General features: G+C 41.4%; 1 protein-coding gene across 4 annotated transcripts in view; it reads right to left on the reverse strand.

Annotated features, from left to right (window-relative positions):
- The window catches only part of EXOC1 (exocyst complex component 1), a 58,027-nt gene extending 40,756 nt beyond the window's left edge, over positions 1 to 17,271 (reverse strand). The window contains exons 1-5 of one of the 4 annotated variants that reach the window (XM_077815611.1): positions 17,133 to 17,271; positions 8,743 to 8,876; positions 7,346 to 7,476; positions 4,360 to 4,519; positions 1,396 to 1,583 (exon numbers count right to left, since the gene is read on the reverse strand). In XM_077815611.1, coding sequence (XP_077671737.1) covers positions 1,396 to 1,583; positions 4,360 to 4,519; positions 7,346 to 7,476; positions 8,743 to 8,866 — 603 coding nt within the window. In that variant the 5' untranslated portion in view covers positions 8,867 to 8,876; positions 17,133 to 17,271. Of the gene's footprint in view, positions 1 to 1,395; positions 1,584 to 4,359; positions 4,520 to 7,345; positions 7,477 to 8,742; positions 8,877 to 16,588; positions 17,038 to 17,132 lie in introns of those variants that run through there. The other 3 variants (XM_077815612.1, XM_077815610.1, XM_077815609.1) reach the window with 3 other exon arrangements.
- Between the last annotated feature and the right edge of the window lie 3,446 nt (positions 17,272 to 20,717).

The following is a 20,717-nucleotide window of genomic DNA, read 5'->3' on the forward strand; positions in this document are numbered from 1 at the left end:
CTGGCTCTCTCAATTTCAATTATGTTAAAATATTAAGATTTTAAGTATTACTGACCACAGAGTAGGTTCCTTAGGCCATGGCAGAGTGTGGAATCCTCTTCTTATGAAAAATCAGTAAGAATAAAGTTTTGTTCTAGTTTTCTCAGTATTCTAATATTAGTCTGCATGCAAAGGCTATAGTCACAGAATAGTTTTAACACTTTGGTCCCTGTGATTAATATTTTATGGTTTTGCCCTATGGAAAGCTGGAGTTAGGGAAACTGTTTAATTGGTAATACAACCATGTTTCTACATAAATCAACCCCATCCAGGAAAAAACAACTTGCAAGCGTAAGGCAAAAATATAGTTTAGATAGTTAAAAGCTGTCTGTTCTGCATTTTGGAATCACCGAGTCAGCCCCACTTTCATTAAGTTCACTATGTGACAAAGCACTGGCAGTTTGTTTTGTTTTTTTTAAATAAGCTACTGTCTAAGATCAGTCAGTCCAATTCTGCAATACTGTTGCATTAATCCAAATCTCCTAGCTGACACTGCTTGTCACCCTATCCTAAGGTGAGCGGAATATTCTTTTAAAAGTTAACACCTCTGTTATTGTCTCAATTTATTTTATAGTGTTCTCATTGTATAGAGTGGACTCATCACAATTTGCTTATCTTTTTATTAGTCGATTTACATATTTCATAGTTGGTTTACTAAACATATATTTATGGATCACAATTTTCCTTCATTTGTTTTTTGGAAGAAGAAAACCTCTTCTAGAATGCTTTCCTTTTCCTTCTCTATTCTTCACCTGATGTCCATTCGGCTCATTTTAGAAGGCCTGGAAATGGCTTTAAAGTTCTTTAATTTAGGTACTAGTGAACATGCAATTCTTCTGTACAAAGATAGCAATACATGTATCCAGTTAACTGTAATATGCAAGATACTCTTTCTTTAGCGTCTACTTTAAAATGCACTGTACATGTTCAGACAAATATAAAATGTAATAAATGCACAAAGCAGAAGTCCATATATTAAGATTCCACGATTGTGTCTCTGTGTGTCACTCTGAAGCCAAGAATGTCTGTTGAATCAACATGATGAGATGGAAGCAGCTACAAGAATTGTTGAGAGCTCTTTTTGTTTAGAATATGAACAGGTTCAATTACCACTGGGATTCGTGGTTTCATACCATACAATTTAAGTTCTCAGCCATTTTTGGCCTATTTTAAAAACAAAAAGAACCACCACCACATTTTTTATGAATTACACCTGTGCAATAGCTCCAGCTTTCAGTTACTAGTTAAATTATACTGTCGTGGGCAAAAATGCACTAAACTGAATTTAACAAGGTATGCTAATTCATTATAACACTTAAAAAAAAAAAAAAAAAAAAAAAACCAAGAAATCCTTACCCCATCTAAGACCTGCAGCTCTCTGGATAACTTTTCTGCAAAGGCTTCAGCATTAGAAATGGCATATTCACAACCTTCCATCATTATTTCAATGTCCTGTTCCTCTCTTGCATTTAATTCTTGATACTCATCCACAGCTTCTTCATCTCCTCCTGTTACACTCTGATTTTCTCCACTTGGAACAGATTCTTATAAGGGGAAGGGGGGGAAAGCCACAATGAATTCATTTTTGTAATAAAAAAATACAGAAAAAAGTGCTACCATTTTAAATGGAGATAGATAATTCAACCTCCTTTAAACAAAAGTAATTAGATTAGACTTAAAGACAAGGCCACATCAAATAGAGGAAAGGAAACACACACAATACAATACAATACAAAAACAAACAAGCATGCATGTGGGCTAAGCCCTATATTTACTTCAAAATCTTTTGTAGGGTATAACAGCCAAAGTTAAACCTTCACACCAAGAAAGTTTGGAGAATTTCAGTAACACATCACAAGACATTCCCAGTTCATTCCTACCCAATTCCACAAGCAAGCCAAGAAAGCCTCATGGTCACTGCTACTGAAGACTGCTCATACAGTTAGCAGACTCAGCCAGGATATTACCTATGTAGACTGCTAGGAGAAGATCACCAACTACAGATGATATCTCCATCTTTATACTAAAACAAATTAGTAGAATTGGAGGCCACTTATGAGTTCAAGAAGCAAGGGGACTTACTCTATTACCCACGATGGAAAGTTAGATAAAGGGTAGCAATTGGCAAGATAGTTAATGTCAAGAGATTGTTTCTTTGGCAGGGCCACATCCTACTTTCACAATCCTGAATAATAGGTCTCAAACCTCCCACACTGGCCTTTCCAGCCATTAGGTGCCAAGGTTCAGCTCACAGGTAGATGTAAACAATTTTCCACAACACATCTCACTGAGTTAAATCCAGTGGAGCCCACAAAGGCAGTTTACTAATTCCAAAATGGTAGCCGCTAACACAAAACCAAATGAGCCCTAATTGGCTGATCTTTTTGAATGAGCAGGGAGAAAATGCACAGATGCGTCCAAATATTTTTCATTAATTTCATGATTTTTAAGCAAATCTCATAGTTTTGGAGCCTGAGTAATGATTTTTGAATGCATGCGGTTGGCAGTGCTGTTTATTGGTAATTACTTTAAATTGAAAGTGCTAACATTTGTCACTCTTGGTAGCAATAATGATTGGAAATTTGTAGAAATGCCGATAGAAAAATTATGACACCCAAATTCTAACTTGATATGCAGATTAATTAGCGCTGCATTAATCCTGAGCTTGAGAATACTTTATGAGCAAGGTTTTCTTTTACAAAATGCCTGAAGTTAAACACCTAAATAAGTGGCCTGATTTTCCAGGGTACTAAGCACCCAACAAATTCCACTGAAGTTGGTGAAAGATGCTGGGTTCTTAGCACTGCCTTTCCACCACCCAAAAATCAAGCCACTTATTTAGTATTTAGGAGCCAAACCTTAGGCACTCATTTTTGTAAATCTTTCCCTCTGCCTCTAAAATATACTAAGAGTAATTCACAGAAGAAAAAATTGTTCTATAAATAGAAACTGAATTCACTGAGTAAGAGTAAAATTGATGCTCAACAGAAATTTCCCCACAGGAACAGGAAACAATGAAGGAAATGAGGATTACACCTAAAGACATTGATTAAAATAATCCAAACAAATATTAGCTGAAATCTGCCACAGGTTTCAGTGTTCTTTTGCTGTCACAGTAGTAAGCTTATGGAAACAGTTTGAAGACAGTGATCAAAAAAGCATACAAGACATTAATATAGTCCCATACACTTTCTATCACACACCTGAAACTTGCTTTCTCTAGCAATTTGAAAAGATATTCAATGAATTATTTCAAGAGAACAAAAGCAACTTAATTACCAAAAAAATCATTACACAAAAGAATAAAGGAAAAGGTGTTACGCACCTTCTGCAACTTTAGGTAGTTCTGGAGAATAAAAAGGTGTGAAAAAAGCAGAGGAAAGGAAGCAAAGATTATTAGCTGGGCAGAGTATGAACATTGTGTGTGTTTTTTTAAATGGCAACAAGGTTGAATGTTACAACATCACAAGTTTTGAAAAATTTGAGTTCAACATTAAAAAAGTAGGTTCCCAAGGAGTTTTTCACCTGTAAATACCACTTGAGTCTAATGGCTTGAACTCAAGCGTATCTACACAAGTCCTTTTAATTGTTTAATACGAGCATATGACTTTTGCCATTTCTGATTAAGTCAATCCATGAAGTGTCATCATTTCACTGCAATTTATACCAGATTCTAGCCATCTAAATGTTTTAGCCTTTTACAGTTTTACTTATATTATGATGATACAGAATAAGTTTACCCTGTTACATCAAAGACTGCTCAAATAAAATGGATTAGTCACTACATGCAATTAAATCCTACAAAGGTATTCCAAGATTTATATAAAAAAAGAGTATTAGATTACCCTGGAATAATCCTAAACGAATGCAAAAAATGAAGTTTACACACATTTGTATAACATAGTAAGATTTATACAACTGCACAAAGTTCTCCTCCTCTTAGATTTACTATGTAAAACCTTATACATTATCTTTATTGTTTTAGGGAATTAGTGAATATTTCAATATTCATAAATTATTCTGTGTCTCCAGCATACAGACTGTTTCATTTGTAGAAAATGTCTTGTTCTATTTGTTAGAATAGTGAACCTGCTTTCCCCACAATACATACTTGTTCATTTGAAGCTACCTTTACCAATAGTGTAGTAAATGTGGAGAGATATAGTTCCTAGTATTTAAGTCGACCAATTGAATTGGTTAGTATTCCAAAACGAGACCTTGCATTTGCTTTTTATACACTTTAGTGAATATCTTTTACCACGATGGTGTAAAATGGTAAGTTTTGTTTGTTTTAAAATAAACACCATTATTGAATGTTACCTTCCAAAAGCTGGGCACTAACATTTATGAAGTCAATTTTCTTTCTAAGATATCTCTGGTTCAGTTTCCAGATACATGAAATGAAAGTGTTCTTTTCTGCTGTGCTGCTGGCAACCCATTTGTACACTTTGTCGAAATGCAAGTCAAATTCAGGATTTTCCTGCAAAAGACAAGAGAAAACTCATCAGGCTCAATTGGTTTTCCAAATAGTGGAATTACAGTTTCTAGTTTTTAAAAAAGTGGTCTGATGGTGGGACAGATGGAAGCTTTACTGCTGTCAATTAGTGGGTGTTGTGCTGAGATAGCAGACATACAAGTGTACTTTGATCATGGAGAGGCTCAGGGACTTCAGGTAAATATTCCAATATATATACATTCCAAAATATACTGTATGGTGGGAAAAGCATAATTCAAACCTTGAGGTAAAGAGATTACAGATTTGCATGAAGAACAAAACCATTTTCTTGAACTAGATCTGGTGACATTCTCACAGGATATGAAGACTCCTGTGACAGATCTTGGAGATTCATTTACCAGTACTATTTGCCCAACATGGTGCAACCAAAATGACCTACGCCTTGTCCTGTCTTATCTTTCTGACCACCAGAAGCAGCAATGGAACCAACAGGAAGGCATACAGTTGATCTTTGCCCCAATACAATCGGAACGCATCTGTTACTGCATCTTGAGCAGAACTATGGACTTTTTCTGCATTTTAGAGCTTTGTAGTTGCTCCCATCACTGTAGGATTTGAGCACTGGTGGACAGAGAACCAATGAGCTGCATTTATAAAATATTGCAAGATAGGGTTTTAGTTTTTGATGTAATAAGTCACTTACAAAAAGTAAACAATTTCAATTTTATTATTACATTTATCTTGTTGCACCCACCAATGAGAACGCTGCCTTGATTACACTGGATTAAAAGCTTCCTTTCATTAGCCACTTATATATCCAGCATCAACTGTACTGAACATAGCCTGATTTAAACTCCATAGCCTAAGCACTTTAGAATACCCACCTTTCCTCCAGTGAAAGTTTCACATCCTCTTAACGCTATACATTCTTGCAAATTAGACTAGCATTTACTGCGACACATTACTTGTATTGCTGCTAATGTTTCTCCTACAAGCAATTGGCACATGAAACTGGACATGATGGGAAATGAAATCTTCATTAGGACTATTTCCCACAAAGCACTATAAAAGAATCTCAGTTGCCTCGTCAGTATCAGCTGCTAAGTGTGATGATTAATGATACATTATAAAAAGTGTGCACGCATACACAATTTTATGGGTGGTGTGCATTATAGATGATGTGCGATGTGAAAGGCAAGGGTCCTGTGAAAAAAATAGTGTGTGATCCTGTAATTAAAACTATTGTAATAATGCATTCTCACAAGGGAGCTGAATTAAATTAAAGGTGCACAGGCAATGTTAATTCTGGCTTTTCTTAACTTTTGAGTGCTTGACTTTGCAACCATAGTTTTTATAAGCTATTTATAAATAGCTTAAAAATAGGACATACATAGAGAACACACACACTTCAGAGACATATTAGCTTCCACGGAGTAAAGTCACTTGCTCTGAAAGTAAAGCCTTGATAGAAACAATACTTTTAGAGGAACCCTGACCCATAAGGAAGTTATTTCCCTAAATTAAATGTAGATTTTCTTTTTAATTGTACTCTTCTTAAAAGTTACAACCAACGTGTGTGTTAAACATATATTACAGGAGTAATAAAGTTAAGTGTATTCACCCTACTCTTGATGGAAATCTTCTACAAGCCGGTAAATCTAAATAACTTTTTTGATTATTCATATATAATGCCAATAGGCAGAACATTAAAGGGAAGAAAGAACGAGTAACGTGTGGGCTGGTCTACACTACCACTTCAGTCGATGTAATTTACATCGCTCAGGGGTGTGAAAAAAGACAACCCTTGAGCGACGGAAGTTACGTTGACTTAAGCGCTGTCCACACCGGCACTACGTTGGCAGGAGGCATTCTCCCATCAACATAGCTTCCGCCTTTTGCGGAGGTGGAGTAATTATGCCAACGGAAGAGCGCTGTCCTGTCAGCAGAGCGCATCTTCACCAGACGCACCACAGCGGTGCAGCTGTGCCAATGTAGTGCTCTAATGTAGACCTGCCCTGCGTTTTGTCCCCACCACTCCCATCTCCAGTTACACACCAAGTTCTGAGGTATGAAATACTTAACAAAAAGAAGGAAAAGTTACCTTCTACAGAACAGAGATGATTTTCCAGGGCCAAAACCAAGTTACTGTTGTGGGCATGCATAATCTAGGATTTATGAAGAGGTAAAATACCTCAGGGCCATATACTTTTCAACAGATGGGTTAATGTTCTCATTTCTTGGGGATGGTTTACAAAAACGTATCTTATTACCATGTACATTTGTTTTAGACAGCTCTATCTAGGTTCTTATATATTGCTCATCACCACGGTTTCAAAGTGCCTTCTGGTACAAGCATTACTTAAAATCTAGCATGAATTATATATCAGCAGTAATGCTTTCATTCTACAAAGGTAGTCCATTTCAAGGGGACCTGAATTTGGAGGAGTAAAGATTTTATACAGCACTCAAACTGGGGAAAACAAGTAGTATTCTCTCACAAGTTCTTGCACACAAGCCAAGCTCTATCTACCTGAGATGTCTCTGACAGACTATGTAGAATAGATATTGAGAATACTATCACATGTGTCTTATGGCTCCTCAGGCTTAGCTCCCTCTCACTGGAGTTCAGATTTGGGCAAGGCAGATTAGGGCACACGCAAAATGGACAGATGGCTGCCGTCCCAGTTCCCAACCCTCATGTGACGTTAGAATCTAAACTTTGTGTAGCTCACAGTTAAGTAGTTAACTTGGACTCGACAGAGCTCTGAATGAAAAAAACTTTTAAAGTCTCTATATAGTTAGGGAGACACATTCTAAACACAGGTCACACAAGCGTGAATAAATACATACTTTAACAGCATCTTTGGCATCAACAACAGCAAGATCTCGAAGTGCCCAGGCTGTCTGTCTTTTGTAGAAATCGCCCTTATCAGATTTCTTCACCTTGACCACATTTACTTGCACTGGACGTTCTGTTGTCACTGTTAAGTACAGAATTACTTTCAGCAAAGAGTAGGGGCTATTTTAACCAGTAGTAATGTCAACTTCTTGTCTACATTTGCATCTGTGATTCTGAACAGATTTTCCCCTTCAGACAGTTAGCTTAAAGTCTCTATGTGTTGTAAAGGGATTCCTTCAGATACAGGCATGTATCACTGCATAACTTCTAAAATCAGCTACAGTGCAATGTAGGCATTTGTTTTCTTATAGTAGCCCTAAAATAAAGTGATGAGTTTAAAGAGCAAAGCTGCATCTATAATGTAAAACAGAACCAAGGACTGACGCAACCAAAATTAAACCCCCCACAAATATGGGCCTGACATAATATATTATTATTAATTATTAATTTGTATTATCATAGCACCTATGAGCCCCAGTTATGGACCAGGACCTCATTGCACTATGTGCTCTACAAACACAGACCAAAAAGATAGTCCCTGCCCTAAAGAGCTTACAACATAGGTAGCCCAATCAGTATCCACGGTTACATTATCGCAGGATTGGGGTGGAACAGTTAAAAAATAAATAAATCACTGAAGAATCAGGTTTGAATATAAAATTGCCCTCTCTGGTTAGGGTTATTATATGGTGGGGTTGGTTTGGTTTTTGTTTGCAAGGGTTCTGGGTTAGGCCAAATTGACACTAATTTGCCAGAAGCTTCTACTACTTGGAAGGCCTGCAACTAAACTCAGATACAAAGGACCAAAAGTATAAAGCACAACAAGATAGCACTCACATTTCCCCAGAGCTCCCTGCCCCAGCTTCTAATCAGTACACTCCAGCCCCTCTCCCTTTCCTTTGAAAGTAACCAGCATTATTTAAGGTGTTGAGCCTAAACAGCTATGCTGAACTTAAATCATTCCCAGCCAGTAATGCTATTCTTACCTGCCTCTAAACTAGGGATTTAGGGAATTAAATCCTAAACCCTCAGGTCACTGGCTGGCTTCACAAGCTCTCCTTCTAAGAAGATGCCTGGAGCAGGGTCCAGCAGGGCTTTAATACTAAAGCTTTTTTTGTTATGAAAACATGACTAATTTATTTTCACACTAAACCCTAACTGATTCCATCCATTTATAATAAATGGAAGTACATGTTCTCTATACAGGAAAGGAACAGGCTGAGCATGAAAAGCAGTTGCCACTTAAAGAAATTAAATATAACTATTCATTTTACTATACTTAAAGTGAAAAATACTCAAAGACAATGAAAAGAAATACTCTGCTGTGTCTCTCAATCAACATGCATACCTGTGGCACACAAAAAGCAGTTTCTCTTCTTTTTGCCTGCTTTGCACACATTCACAATGCTCAATAAACGTTCATCATTTGGAGTGAAAATATCCCTCTGTAAGGCATGCTTGATTGCAGTCATTTTCTCCCAGCTGAAAAACAGGTTTAAAAAAGTCATTCCAAGTACAAGATAACGTTTAAGCACATTTATGAACTGGTTAAATACTGAGAACAGCAGTTATTTTCTTGATAGTAACTGTGGTTCTTCAAGAGGTTGTCATCTATGTGGATCCTCTCTATGTGTGCAAGTGCCTCATCAGAATCTTTGAACAGTGCTGCCCACTGAGCCATGTCTGCACTATGCATGTCCTTGTGCCCCCACCTACGAAGGGTATAAAGGCAGAGCTGCCTCAACTGTCCCTCAGTTCCCTCACTAATTCAGAATCCCAGGTACAGTGGGTGCCAAAAAAAAGTGGGGATGGAGGATGACTCATTAGATCCATATGAATGAAAAGATCTCAAAGAACAGTAGCCATTATAAAAGGTAAGTAACCATTCTCTCTCTGAGTATTTATCTTGAAAGTAATAAACAGTGCCCCATTTGAAAGGTGAGATTGAAGAGATTCCTAACCACTACTAAACAGTGACTGTAAATATACCCCTACCACATTTGGCATCTTATCTTACAGCCAGGTCAAGGGCATAGGATTTAACAAAAGGGGATTACTCCACATAGTCTTGCTGATCTCTGATATGGGGAATATTTCTAAAGCATGCAGAGGAGGCAGCCTGTGATCTTTGATTGCTGGTACACCTCTCCCTACAAACACATGATTGAAATACACTGCATAATACATTTAGGTATTCTCTTGGAAAAAATGGCCTGCCCCTTTGAAATGCTACTTATGGCAGCAGAATGTCTGTCTAAAGGGCTTTGTTCTATCAAAACATAACAAGTCCCTTGAAACTTCCAAAGTGTGGACGGTTTTTTTTCCATGGAGAAGAATGAGATTTTGGAAAGAAAAAAGAGATTAATAGATTATTCCTAAAATTGTGTCAGATTTGGGATGAGGTCTCAACACCACCTTATCTCTGTGAAACATTGTGTGAGGGTTAGTGATGACAGCTTGTTAGTTTGCTGAGCCTTCTAGAGAATAAAATGCACCACTACAGACTAGGGGCCGAATGGCTAGGCAGCAGTTCTGCGGAAAAGGACCTAGGGGTGACAGTGGATGAGAAGCTGGATATGAGTCAGCAGTGTGCCCTTGTTGCCAAGAAGGCCAATGGCATTTTGGGATGTATAAGTAGGGGCATAGCGAGCAGATCGATGGACGTGATCATTCCCCTCTATTCGACATTGGTGAGGCCTCATCTGGAGTACTGTGTCCAGTTTTGGGCCCCACACTACAAGAAGGATGTGGATAAATTGGAGAGAGTCCGGCGAAGGGCAACAAAAATGATTAGGGGTCTATGACACATGACTTATGAGGAGAGGCTGAGGGAGTTGGGATTGTTTAGTCTGCAGAAGAGAAGAATGAGGGGGGATTTGATAGCTGCTTTCAACTGCCTGAAAGGGGGTTCCAAAGAGGATGGCTCTAGACTGTTCTCAATGGTAGCAGATGACAGAACGAGGAGTAATGGTCTCAAGTTGCAGTGGGGGAGGTTTAGATTGGATATTAGGAAAAACTTTTTCACTATGAGGGTGGTGAAACACTGGAATGCGTTACCTAGGGAGGTGGTAGAATCTCCTTCCTTAGAGGTTTTTAAGGTCAGGCTTGACAAAGCCCTGGCTGGGATGATTTAACTGGGAATTGGTCCTGCTTCGAGCAGGGGGTTGGACTAGATGACCTTCTGGGGTCCCTTCCAACCCTGATATTCTATGATTCTATGAAATGGTGTAAAGAATTGAGAGAGGCTCAAAGACGGGGCTCCATGAGTTTGTAAGGAAAATAAAGTAACCCCTTTAAAAATCTGGATACAATGGAGAGAAAACTATGTTTGAATCAGCTACGTGCGGGGTAGGCACGCCAAATGCACTGCAAGGTATACCTTAATGGAATTAAATGCAGAATATAATCAAGGATTATAGATATAGAGACCTTCAATGTGTCAAGGTTGCACTTAGCTGCCCAAACTGAAAATCTTTTCTATTTAGAGAAATAAGTTTTCCTCATGGAGAGCTTCCTGCTTTTCAGTAGGATTTCTTGAACTTGTAGCAAACTGTCAGTAGCATTCAACCAGCCAACATCCAGTCTGTCAGATGCAACAATTTTGGTTCCGGGTGAAGTATCTGACCTTGGGTTTGAGATACTAGTCTGGAGGTGCTATTAGAGACTAAATAGAGATCCCAAGGAGATCTAGTAAACAGAATTATCTTAACCAATATGGAGCTATCAGGATCAGCATGGCTGCATCCTCTCTGATTTGCCATACTGGCCTGGGTATCAGGGCAAATGGCAGAAATCCATACAAGACCTTGATGCCATGGTACAAAGAAGGATCCTGGGCTCATGCCTCCCTTGGACAAGCCTAGACAGTGCGTGTTCTCTTTTGTGGCAAACAGGTATATAATGGGACTTCCCCCACTGGTGAAATACTGATATGATAGTGGAGCTCTTCAGAGACCACATATGGTTGGTAACAGATTGTCTACTTAGAAAGTCTGCTTGATAGTTGCTGACACCTGGAAGATGCAGAGCAGCTAAGGGTTATCCCATTTTGTCAGTACCACATTCATAACTTGATTACTCCTTTGCCAGGAGGCAATCAATAGGCAACTCCTTGATTTTTAACACATCTGTAATGTATTACATAGTCTGAAACCCTACATGGTGAAATTCTTTGGAACAGGTAGGAATGCTATGCAAGTTTGATTGCTCATAATTCTAGAAGGTTTAATATGTTTATTCACGTCCTTTTGGGACCAAATTCCTTGTATCTAAAAAGTGATCAATGTCTTTGTAGGACATCAATTCCCTTTAAGGAATTACGTTTGTTTTATCGATTGTTCGAAAAGGGACAACTTCAACCGAGTACCCCTGGATTTTCTTCTCCTGGTCCAAAGAGAACGGCACACTGAGCAGTGGGTGTGACACCCAGCTGTCACCAAGACAAAAACAGCAGCAGCTAAGACAACATGTAAGCAGACCGAGTTTGTTCAGGATGGGCATACTTTGAAGTCCATGGGCTTTGAATCTCCATTTTAGGCTTGAAGCACTGGCGGAAAGAACAAGGCAAAAACAGATTTAAAAAAAATTTTTTTTGAGGGGGGAATAAAATAAAATTAAAAAGGGAAGTTGTTGGTAATTAACACTAGCTAACTGGAAGAGAGAGAATTCTGTTAAGGGTTAGTGGGTGGTCACTGCTTGTTCCATCTTGCTGCCACAGGTGGTACATGGAACTGAGGGAGGATTTCAGCCACTCTGCCCTGTACGATCTCAGATGATGGGGCATGAGGGCATACACAGTGCAGGCCTGGCTCAAGGTACATCCCTTTTCAAAAATTCCAATTTTGCACACATGAGATGCATGCACACTTAGATAAGGATCCACAAGGACACCTACTCAAAGAATACTTTACTTTTCTGTCTAATTCTCCTGACCAAGGAAAGGACTTTAGTTTCCCAGTGACCAGAGAAACCAGAGATACACCCATTTGAAACAATTTTTAATGGTTCAACTCACATTACTGTGAGGGAGCATATGGGTGAGTGGAAGAAGAATTATGATAAAAACCTTTATATAATATATATATATATATATATATAGCCATTCTGTACTATTAAACATCTTACTGCTGAAAACAAGTTTGCTTCTCATTAATTTCTTTATTTTAAAACCACACAAATACTAATAGCATTTATTGTTGAATGTTCAAGGAGACCAGCATATTGCTTTTGTTGGTGATGCCACTAGACAATTGAGTAGTGTATTAAAAGAAAAACAGTATTTTTACTTCCAGTGCTTGTTATGGGCTTTGACCCAGAATTCAAATGATCCCAGAATAGATAGATATTCTTTCAAATAGTTCATCGGAGTCTTTGAACCGGTCCAACCAGACGTCTCATATCAAACAGGATGTTGCTTTTGGACCTCAGCGAGAGTTTAAGTTAGTGCCTAATGCCAAACTGAAGGTAATCTTCCTTATAGTCCCAGCCACTGCCTTCACTCCAAAATTCAGCCTGCGCTCTGCTACCACATTTATGCAGTGCACCTTGATATTATATGATGTTTATAGAGGTCAATTAAATGCTGGATATCTTCATGGTACTGCAAGATGTGAGTTCCCCTTCAAGAATAAAATATCCCATCAGATACTTTGTGAAACACCTAAAAACAAATTCCTGCATTTAGAGAGAATTTGAAAAACTAACTGTTGTGCCTGAGGAGAGGAGCTGTGAACCAGCCATTATATGCCTTGAAGATTGATTGCCTGGAACCTGACTCAGTATTCAATGGGAAGCCACTGTAGACAGCAGAGTAAAGATACAATATTCATTCTACTTGACCTCTCTGTAATTTTTGATGTAGTTCACTATGAAGTGTGGTTAATCCAACATAGCTAAAGGAGACAATGCAGCACCGCAATGTCGACAACGTTACTCCTCTTTACATCCCACCCCTGGCTCCCCCTCCTCTAGCATACCCAACAAATGGCTCATTTCTACTTTCAAGCCCCTTCACAGTCAATCTTCACCCTGTCTGTCTTTCATTTGCTATCAATGCTCACCTCCAATTGGCCCATGATGCCAGCTGGCCTCCATAACTCATTTGTTAAGTTTTCAAATAAGCACCTTTGTGCTTTCTCGCATAACTCCCCGTCATGCTTAGGAAGAGCTCACCATAAACATTCACAAAGCTACCCCATTATCTTCCTTCAAATCCCTCCTCAGAACTCTCCCTTGCTGTGATGCCTACAAAAAAAACCCCCAACAACCCTTGACAACAGGGTGCTTGTGTGTTGTAACCACCGCTTATGACCAATATTGTCTTCTTGTACTCCATCTGTCTACATCCATATGTTGTCTCATCTTGTATTTAGACTGTAAGCTCCTTGGGCCAAGGATTGTCTTTTTGTACTGTGTTTGCACAGCACCTAGCACAATGGGGTCCTCGTCCATGACTCGGACTCATAGGGGTCAATAATAATCATTCCTCTCTAATGGCATGTAGCGTAGCAATCAGCAACTGTTTCTCTTCCATAATCATCTTGCCTAAAAAAAGTCTTCTTAGGAGCTGCCCTTCTTCTCTCCTCCAATACGTATGTGAGATCACATCAATGTCTAGCAAGATGCTATAGACTCCACTGCTAACACAACCCAGATTAAATCCAGCTCTACATTGTCATTTTCCTCAGACGCAACCAATGCTACCAGAAGGATGCCTACACATGCTCCTGAATAAAAGAAAGATGACAAACTCAACTCAAGCAAAACCAAAGTAACACTGATCAGAAGAGGGGAACTGCTTTGAAGGAATAACTGAGAGTCTGGCCCTGCCCCTGCTTTCTTTACTTCAAGTGGTGCAAAATCTTGAGTCCTGCTAGACTCTTCACTAAATCTAGATTCCCAGTGGCAAAATAATCCACATTCATCAAGCTAAGAAATGGGAGCCTTTCCTTCTGGACAAGGATTTGACTACAAGAATCCACATGTTTAATCACCTCCAGAATGATTGAAATTCTGCATCACTGCATGTGTGCAGAATTCACATCCCCTGCAGATTTCTTTACTTCCCTGCAGAAAAATGACTTCTGATTGGAAAGCCTTGAGAGTGGTCATGTGCCCTTCCCCAGCAGCACAGGCAGATCAGTTTGGGTGCCTGGAGAAGCCAGTAGAGACATAAATCACCGCCAGGGAGGTTGGGCAGTCATGTGTGTGACAGAGAAAGACACACTGTCCCTCTTACACACACTCGGCATGGAGGGGCAAGGCTTTGGGTTGTTTTTGAGGAGGTAGGCATGGGGCAGTCTTGGTCCTCTCAGGCAGAGCAGAATGTAGCAGCCTGTCTATTTAGTGACTTATTCTTAGTGAACTGTTCCTGTTATCTTTGTGAATCCCGCAGGGGTATAAAACAGGTGTAAAAGTTTTAAGGCTCCTTTACATTGCCAGAATGGGGTAAAGGAGTCTTATTTTAAGGGACAGTATGGCTTATAAATGCTTATGGTATTTTAGTGATTAGACTAAATTTTTGGACTGAAAACATTTCCTACCAAAATATGCTCCATGAACTGTTTGCTACTGACTTTTCTGGAGATGGTCAGTAGCCAATTTAAATTGTAAGTTTGATTCCTCAGCCCTCACTTGCTCAGTGTTACATCTTAGGCAACTGAAGAGCATATGATTGCATATATTTGTTGACTAATAACTAGAAATAAAGGGTCAAATTACTATTAGACTATTAGTAATAGCTACATTACTATTAGACAAAGGGGATTTCCTCCAATGCTCCCCACTCCCATTCTCCATCCATCGTACAGTAATATAAATAACCAAAATAACTGACATCAGCATGATTATATTGTGTTATTATTACAAATAAAATATGCAGATTTTTTAATTTTTTTGGAGCAGAATTCCCCCAGAAGTAAATTATTAATGCCACTCTGTATCTGGGGCTAGAAATGGAAGTAACAGACTCTCCAACTTGTGCAGAATGTCATAGCCTCTTTCTCTTCAGTCAGATAGAAGAGTGGCAAGCACATCAACTCTGTGCACCAATCTTTCCACAGGCTTTACAGTCCACCTTCTGGTACCAGTTCAAGGCCTTGGTCCCAATCTTCAAAGACGTCAGTGGGCCAGGAGGACCCAGCTACATCAGAGATCTCATCTCCATATATATACCAACAAGACAGATGTGCTTTTCTGAGACAGTGCATCTGACAAAGCCTAAAATGAAGTATGAGAGAACTGTAGATAAAGCTTTTTTGGCTCAGTAACAAGCTTTGAGAGGAGCTAGGAATATAGGACTCCCGAGGCATTGAATCCAGTTCTCTGCTATCAGAGGCAACCCCATCATATACTCCCATTCATAAATTTGTCAAGCTCCATCTTAAAACTAGTTAGGCTGTTTGCCCCCATTACTCCTATTGGGAGGCTGTTCCAGAACCTCACTCCTCTAATGGTTAGAAACTTTATTCTACTTTCCAAACTAAATTTATCCATGGCCAGGTTATACCTATATGTCCTTGCTCCATCATGGTCCCTTAGCTTAAATAGCTCTTCTCCTACCTGATGTCTCCCAGGATATATTTAGACAGAACAGTCATATCCCCACTCAGCCTTCATTTTGCTACATTAAACAAGCCAAGCTTTTTAAATCTCCTCTCATAAGATTCTTCTGAAACTGAGACCAATCCAGAGTCTGAAAAAGCCAGTTTCCATTCAGAGCCTCCCTATGATGAAAAGAGGAAGAGCAGATGATGCCCTACTTGTCTTCATGTAATCACCTCACAGATCTAATTTACCTGCGAAGCACTTCGATATCACAACAACAAAAACTACAAGGAAGACCTTCAATAAGCAGAGAGTGTGTCAGGCAAGTCTATTTACTGAGCCCTGCCAGTATGCACACACTAGAAGAAACAGACCCTGCCCTGAGAAAGTTACAAATAGCCTATTGAACTGGAATGCCTTCCAAGGAACAAGGAATCTCTTCTGCGATATATGCAAAAGCGTGTATGCAACGTATAATTAACAGCCTGGCTTTTAACTTATGCCCTGCCATGACAACGACATATGCTGAACTCCCACAGCGAATGTCCTGTAGCTGGCACTGCCCTATCCCAGCGCAGACCGAGTCCCCTCCCGAGACTGCAACACGAGTAGTAACGTCCTGCCTCCCGTTAACTGGGAAATCCACTCACAGAAACACGGACAACAGTAAATCCGGTCCACTTAAGACAGACAGAACCACGTCAGGTAGGCTGCGAGCCCCGGGCCCCGCTGGCTTTACCACCATTTCCTTACATCGTTTTTCCTTGTTGGTGTGGGAAGGTGCGAGGCGGACTGCGCAGAGCGCTGTCAGACTGGCCCGGCGGGGACCGCGGCCCTCAACCCCCGCGCGGTGTCAGGGGACACCTGTTACAGCCGCGACGCGCCCGCAGGCAGCGCCGGCCTCTGCTCGCGGGGCGCGGCCGGGATCAGTGCCGGTCACCGCCGTGACTGCACGGGGCGCGGGGGACGAAACGCCGCTGGTGGCCGGGCGCCTGGCGGTCAGGGAGAGCGGAGCCCTGGCGCGGTCACTACACCGGGGCCGCCCCCCCAGACCAGAGAGACGGGCGCGGCGCCGCCGCGGCGGGGACCGGGCACTGACACACGGGGCGGGGGCTGTTCGGAGCTACAGCCGCAGGGGGCGGTGCTGCCCGGTCTCTGCGCGGAGCGGGGTTACCGGGGCCAACTCCCCCTTACCGCGGGGCCCGGGCAAGCGTGCGCAAAGACAGGGGCGTGTCTCCTCCTTAGGGCGCAGCGGCTCCGCCTCCGGCCCATTTAACGCCGCAGCCGCCGCTCGCAAAGACCCGGCCGCTGCCGCGCAACAGGGAACCGCGGCGGCTTCCTCTTCCTGTCACGTGACTAGGGCGGCCCGGAAACACCGCAGCCTACTGAGGGAGGCTCTCGCTGGACAGGGCGACGCCTCTCGGTGGGCCGGAGCAACCGCCCAATCACTGCTGTCCTCGCCGGCTCGGCAAGGAAGTGGGGAGGGCGATGGAGCGAGCAAATAGGAGCCCAGGCAGGCGGCAGGGGGCGTGGCTCCTCTTGGGTCACCGTGGGGGAGGGGGGAATGAAGGGGAAGGGTGGCACGGCTGCTCTGGGACTGTGGGAGGCAGGGGGAGAGGTCCTGAGTCCGGCGTGGGGAGGGGGACTAAACTAGGGCAACAGGATCACCAGGCCCGAGCCAGGCCCCCAGGGCACCTGTCAGCAGCACCATTGCTTTTTACAGAATTTATATGTTAAAAATTAACTTTCTAGCCCTTTTGCTGACTAGAAGCCCTTTGGCAGGTGATACTGGAGTGCCTGCCATCTCCTGAGCCTGCGTGCAGCCTGACACCATCATCACCCTAAGAAGGGAGAACTGCCCCCTTCATCTCACTGGCGGGTTAACTCTGAGTCATAATGGCAAGTGAAATATTATAAACAAAAGTAATTTTCTCTCTGTTGATATTCACCCCTTCTTGTCAACTGTTGAGAATAGGCTACTTCCACCTTAATTGAATTGGTCTTCCTAACACTGACCCCAATCCCCACCCCCTTGGTAAGGCAACTCCCATCTTTTCATGTGCTGTAATATGTATACTCCTTACTGTATTTTTCACTCCATGCATCTAATGAAGTGGGTTTTAGCCCAAGAAAGCTTATGCCCAAATAAATGTGTTAGTCTCTAAGGTGCCACAAGAACTCCTCATTGTTTTTGCAGATACAGACTAACACGGCTACCACTGTCATTAAATCTGTCATTATTAACCTTGTTCTTTATGCAGCACTATCAGTGTAGTAGCTGCTTTACCTGCAAATATGAAGACAAAGTCCCTGCCCCAAAGAGTTTGCAACCAAGCAGACAAGAGAGAGATGTAATGTAGGATGCAACAAAAGCAAAGTTGATTGCATATTGAAGTGTATGATGTTTGTGTATCATCAGCTGGCTTCATGACAGGGACAGCTAAGAGCTTTTATGCTGGACACTTGAGTAAAACATCCAGCTAAGCTGGTATTGTAAGTGAAATTCGGGAGTACGACAAGGCTTGAGTATCACTTCTCTAACACTCTCTTGGTGAAGGTTTCCTCAGAAGCAAGGTGAAAGTTTGAACAACTAAACTTAAATACAATTGTTAAATGGTGAAATGTAAAACTAAACAACACAGAGTGGTTAAAAACAGCAGTATCTGATCAACTCTGGATCCTTTTCCACTGATCTACAGCCACTGACCTTTTGACACAGTTTTAAGTGCAGCATGTACTACTTCTGCCACTTCTTTTAAAACGAATTAGTCTGTGCTGTTATAAAATAGTGTTAAGTAAGTTGCATGTGAAAGACATATTGCACAACTTCTCTGTAGAGTTGCTCTGAAAATTGGGTTACTACAATCCTTATAATGTACAGAAGGACATAGGTTTTTAACTTGAAAATTGCCACGAAACACAAAGTAAATAATGCACTTCTATCATTTTTCACATAAGGATCTCAAATCACTTTATAGCCCCACAACCCCAGTTTCAGATAGGCAAGGGGCACAAGGTTCACATTACACATAACGGAAAAGCAGATTATCATGTGGGGTTGAAAGCAGAAGTTATTTAACAGTACTTTGCAACTCTACACAACAGTTCAGGATAAGAAGCGAAGAAGTCCATATCCCATTAAAACTGCAAGGGAATTACCTGATTTGGAATTTGTTCAGTACTTCAGAATTAAAACCCCCTTGTTTGCAAAGAATACCATAGAAACTTTAACCATAAGTGTTCAGGACTTTGGCTTTACGTCTAATCAGAAAGCATCTTCAGCAGCTCAGAGTCCTCTAGCATCAGTACTAATTCAGGGGGAAATGTGATACAGAATCACTCACACCAGCAACGTCTAGGATTTGGATTTTGTCCCTTCAAAGACAGACTCAACGCAAGCATGTATAGCTAATTAGATCTGATAGGATCACAGTAATACAATGAAAAATTATGTCCAAATTAGGGATATAAATAACATATAAAAACAGTAACCCTGTAACGGTTAAACGTTTACCTGGGAAACTAGGGGTGTGGAGGGGTATAGAGGGGTGTTATGTTTTAGGTGGGGCTCCGCTGCTGTTGCCATGCCCAGAGATCCCTGCTGCTGCCCCCGCATCTGGGGCCCTGCCGCTGCCCAACATACCAGCATGCCCAGGGTCCCGGCAGCCGGGACGGACCCCAGCCAGGGGCTGGCAGCCCAGAGGGACCCCGGGCATGCCGGGATGCCGGGCGGCAGCAGGGTGGCAGCCGGGCCCCAGCCATGGAGCTGATAGCCAGGCCAGACCCCGGCAGCCGGGACCCCATCTGGGACGGACCCAGGTGCACTGGGATGCAGGGCAGCAGCCAGGACCTCGGGCGTGGGGCTGGCAGCCCAGAGGAATCCTGGGCAAGCGGGGCGGCAGCCGGGACCCTGGGTAGAGTTTAACCATAAACAGAAACTGATAAGCATCAAGCTTATCAGTTAACTGGTTAAACCCTTACATCCTTAGTCCAAATTCTGCCTCAGACTTTTGTATACAACTCCTATCACCTTTGATGAGGTGATTGCAGTTTGGTCTGTACTGTGAGTGAGCATCTCTTTGTGGTCAATAAACCTCATTCATATTTAGCATTGGTTGCATAAATTCTCATAGAATCATAAAAATATAGGGCTGGAAGGGACCTCAAGAGGTCATTAAGTCCAGCCCCCTGCACTGAGGCAGGGCCACATAAACCTAAAACATCCCTGACAGGTGTTTGTCCAGCCTGTTCTTAAAAACCTCCAGTGACAGGGGATTCCACAACCTCCCCTGGAAGCTTCCACAACCTTCCCTCTCTGGAAGCTTAATCCAGAGTTTAACTACCCTGAGAGTGAGAGTTAGAAAATTTTTCCTTATATCTAACTTGAGTCTCCCTTGCTGCAGATTAAGCCCATTATTTCTTGTCCTACCTCCAGTGGAAATAGAATCATATTCTCATAGCTCTGCAAGTCTCTCATTCATGAAGAGCTGAGATATGACTGAAATTCTTCCAAGTTACTGGCAGTGAATAGTTAAATAATCCATTACTTCTGTCATTGCACAAAAGGTCCAGCTACAGTGATACATGATGAGACTATGACACATAAACATTTTGTGCTAAGCTTTGATAAGTACCTCGAGACTTATTCTTATGATGGTCTAATTGTCAATACATGTGGACTTTAACTTAAAAATCTACATTGTAAAACTACAGCGTCATCCTTCGTACACTGTTTTGTTAATTGACCGAAACAGTTGAAGCAGTATCAAGGGATATGCT

Source organism: Eretmochelys imbricata, chromosome 4 (assembly GCF_965152235.1).
Source record: "Eretmochelys imbricata isolate rEreImb1 chromosome 4, rEreImb1.hap1, whole genome shotgun sequence".
NCBI lineage: Eukaryota > Metazoa > Chordata > Testudines > Cheloniidae > Eretmochelys > Eretmochelys imbricata.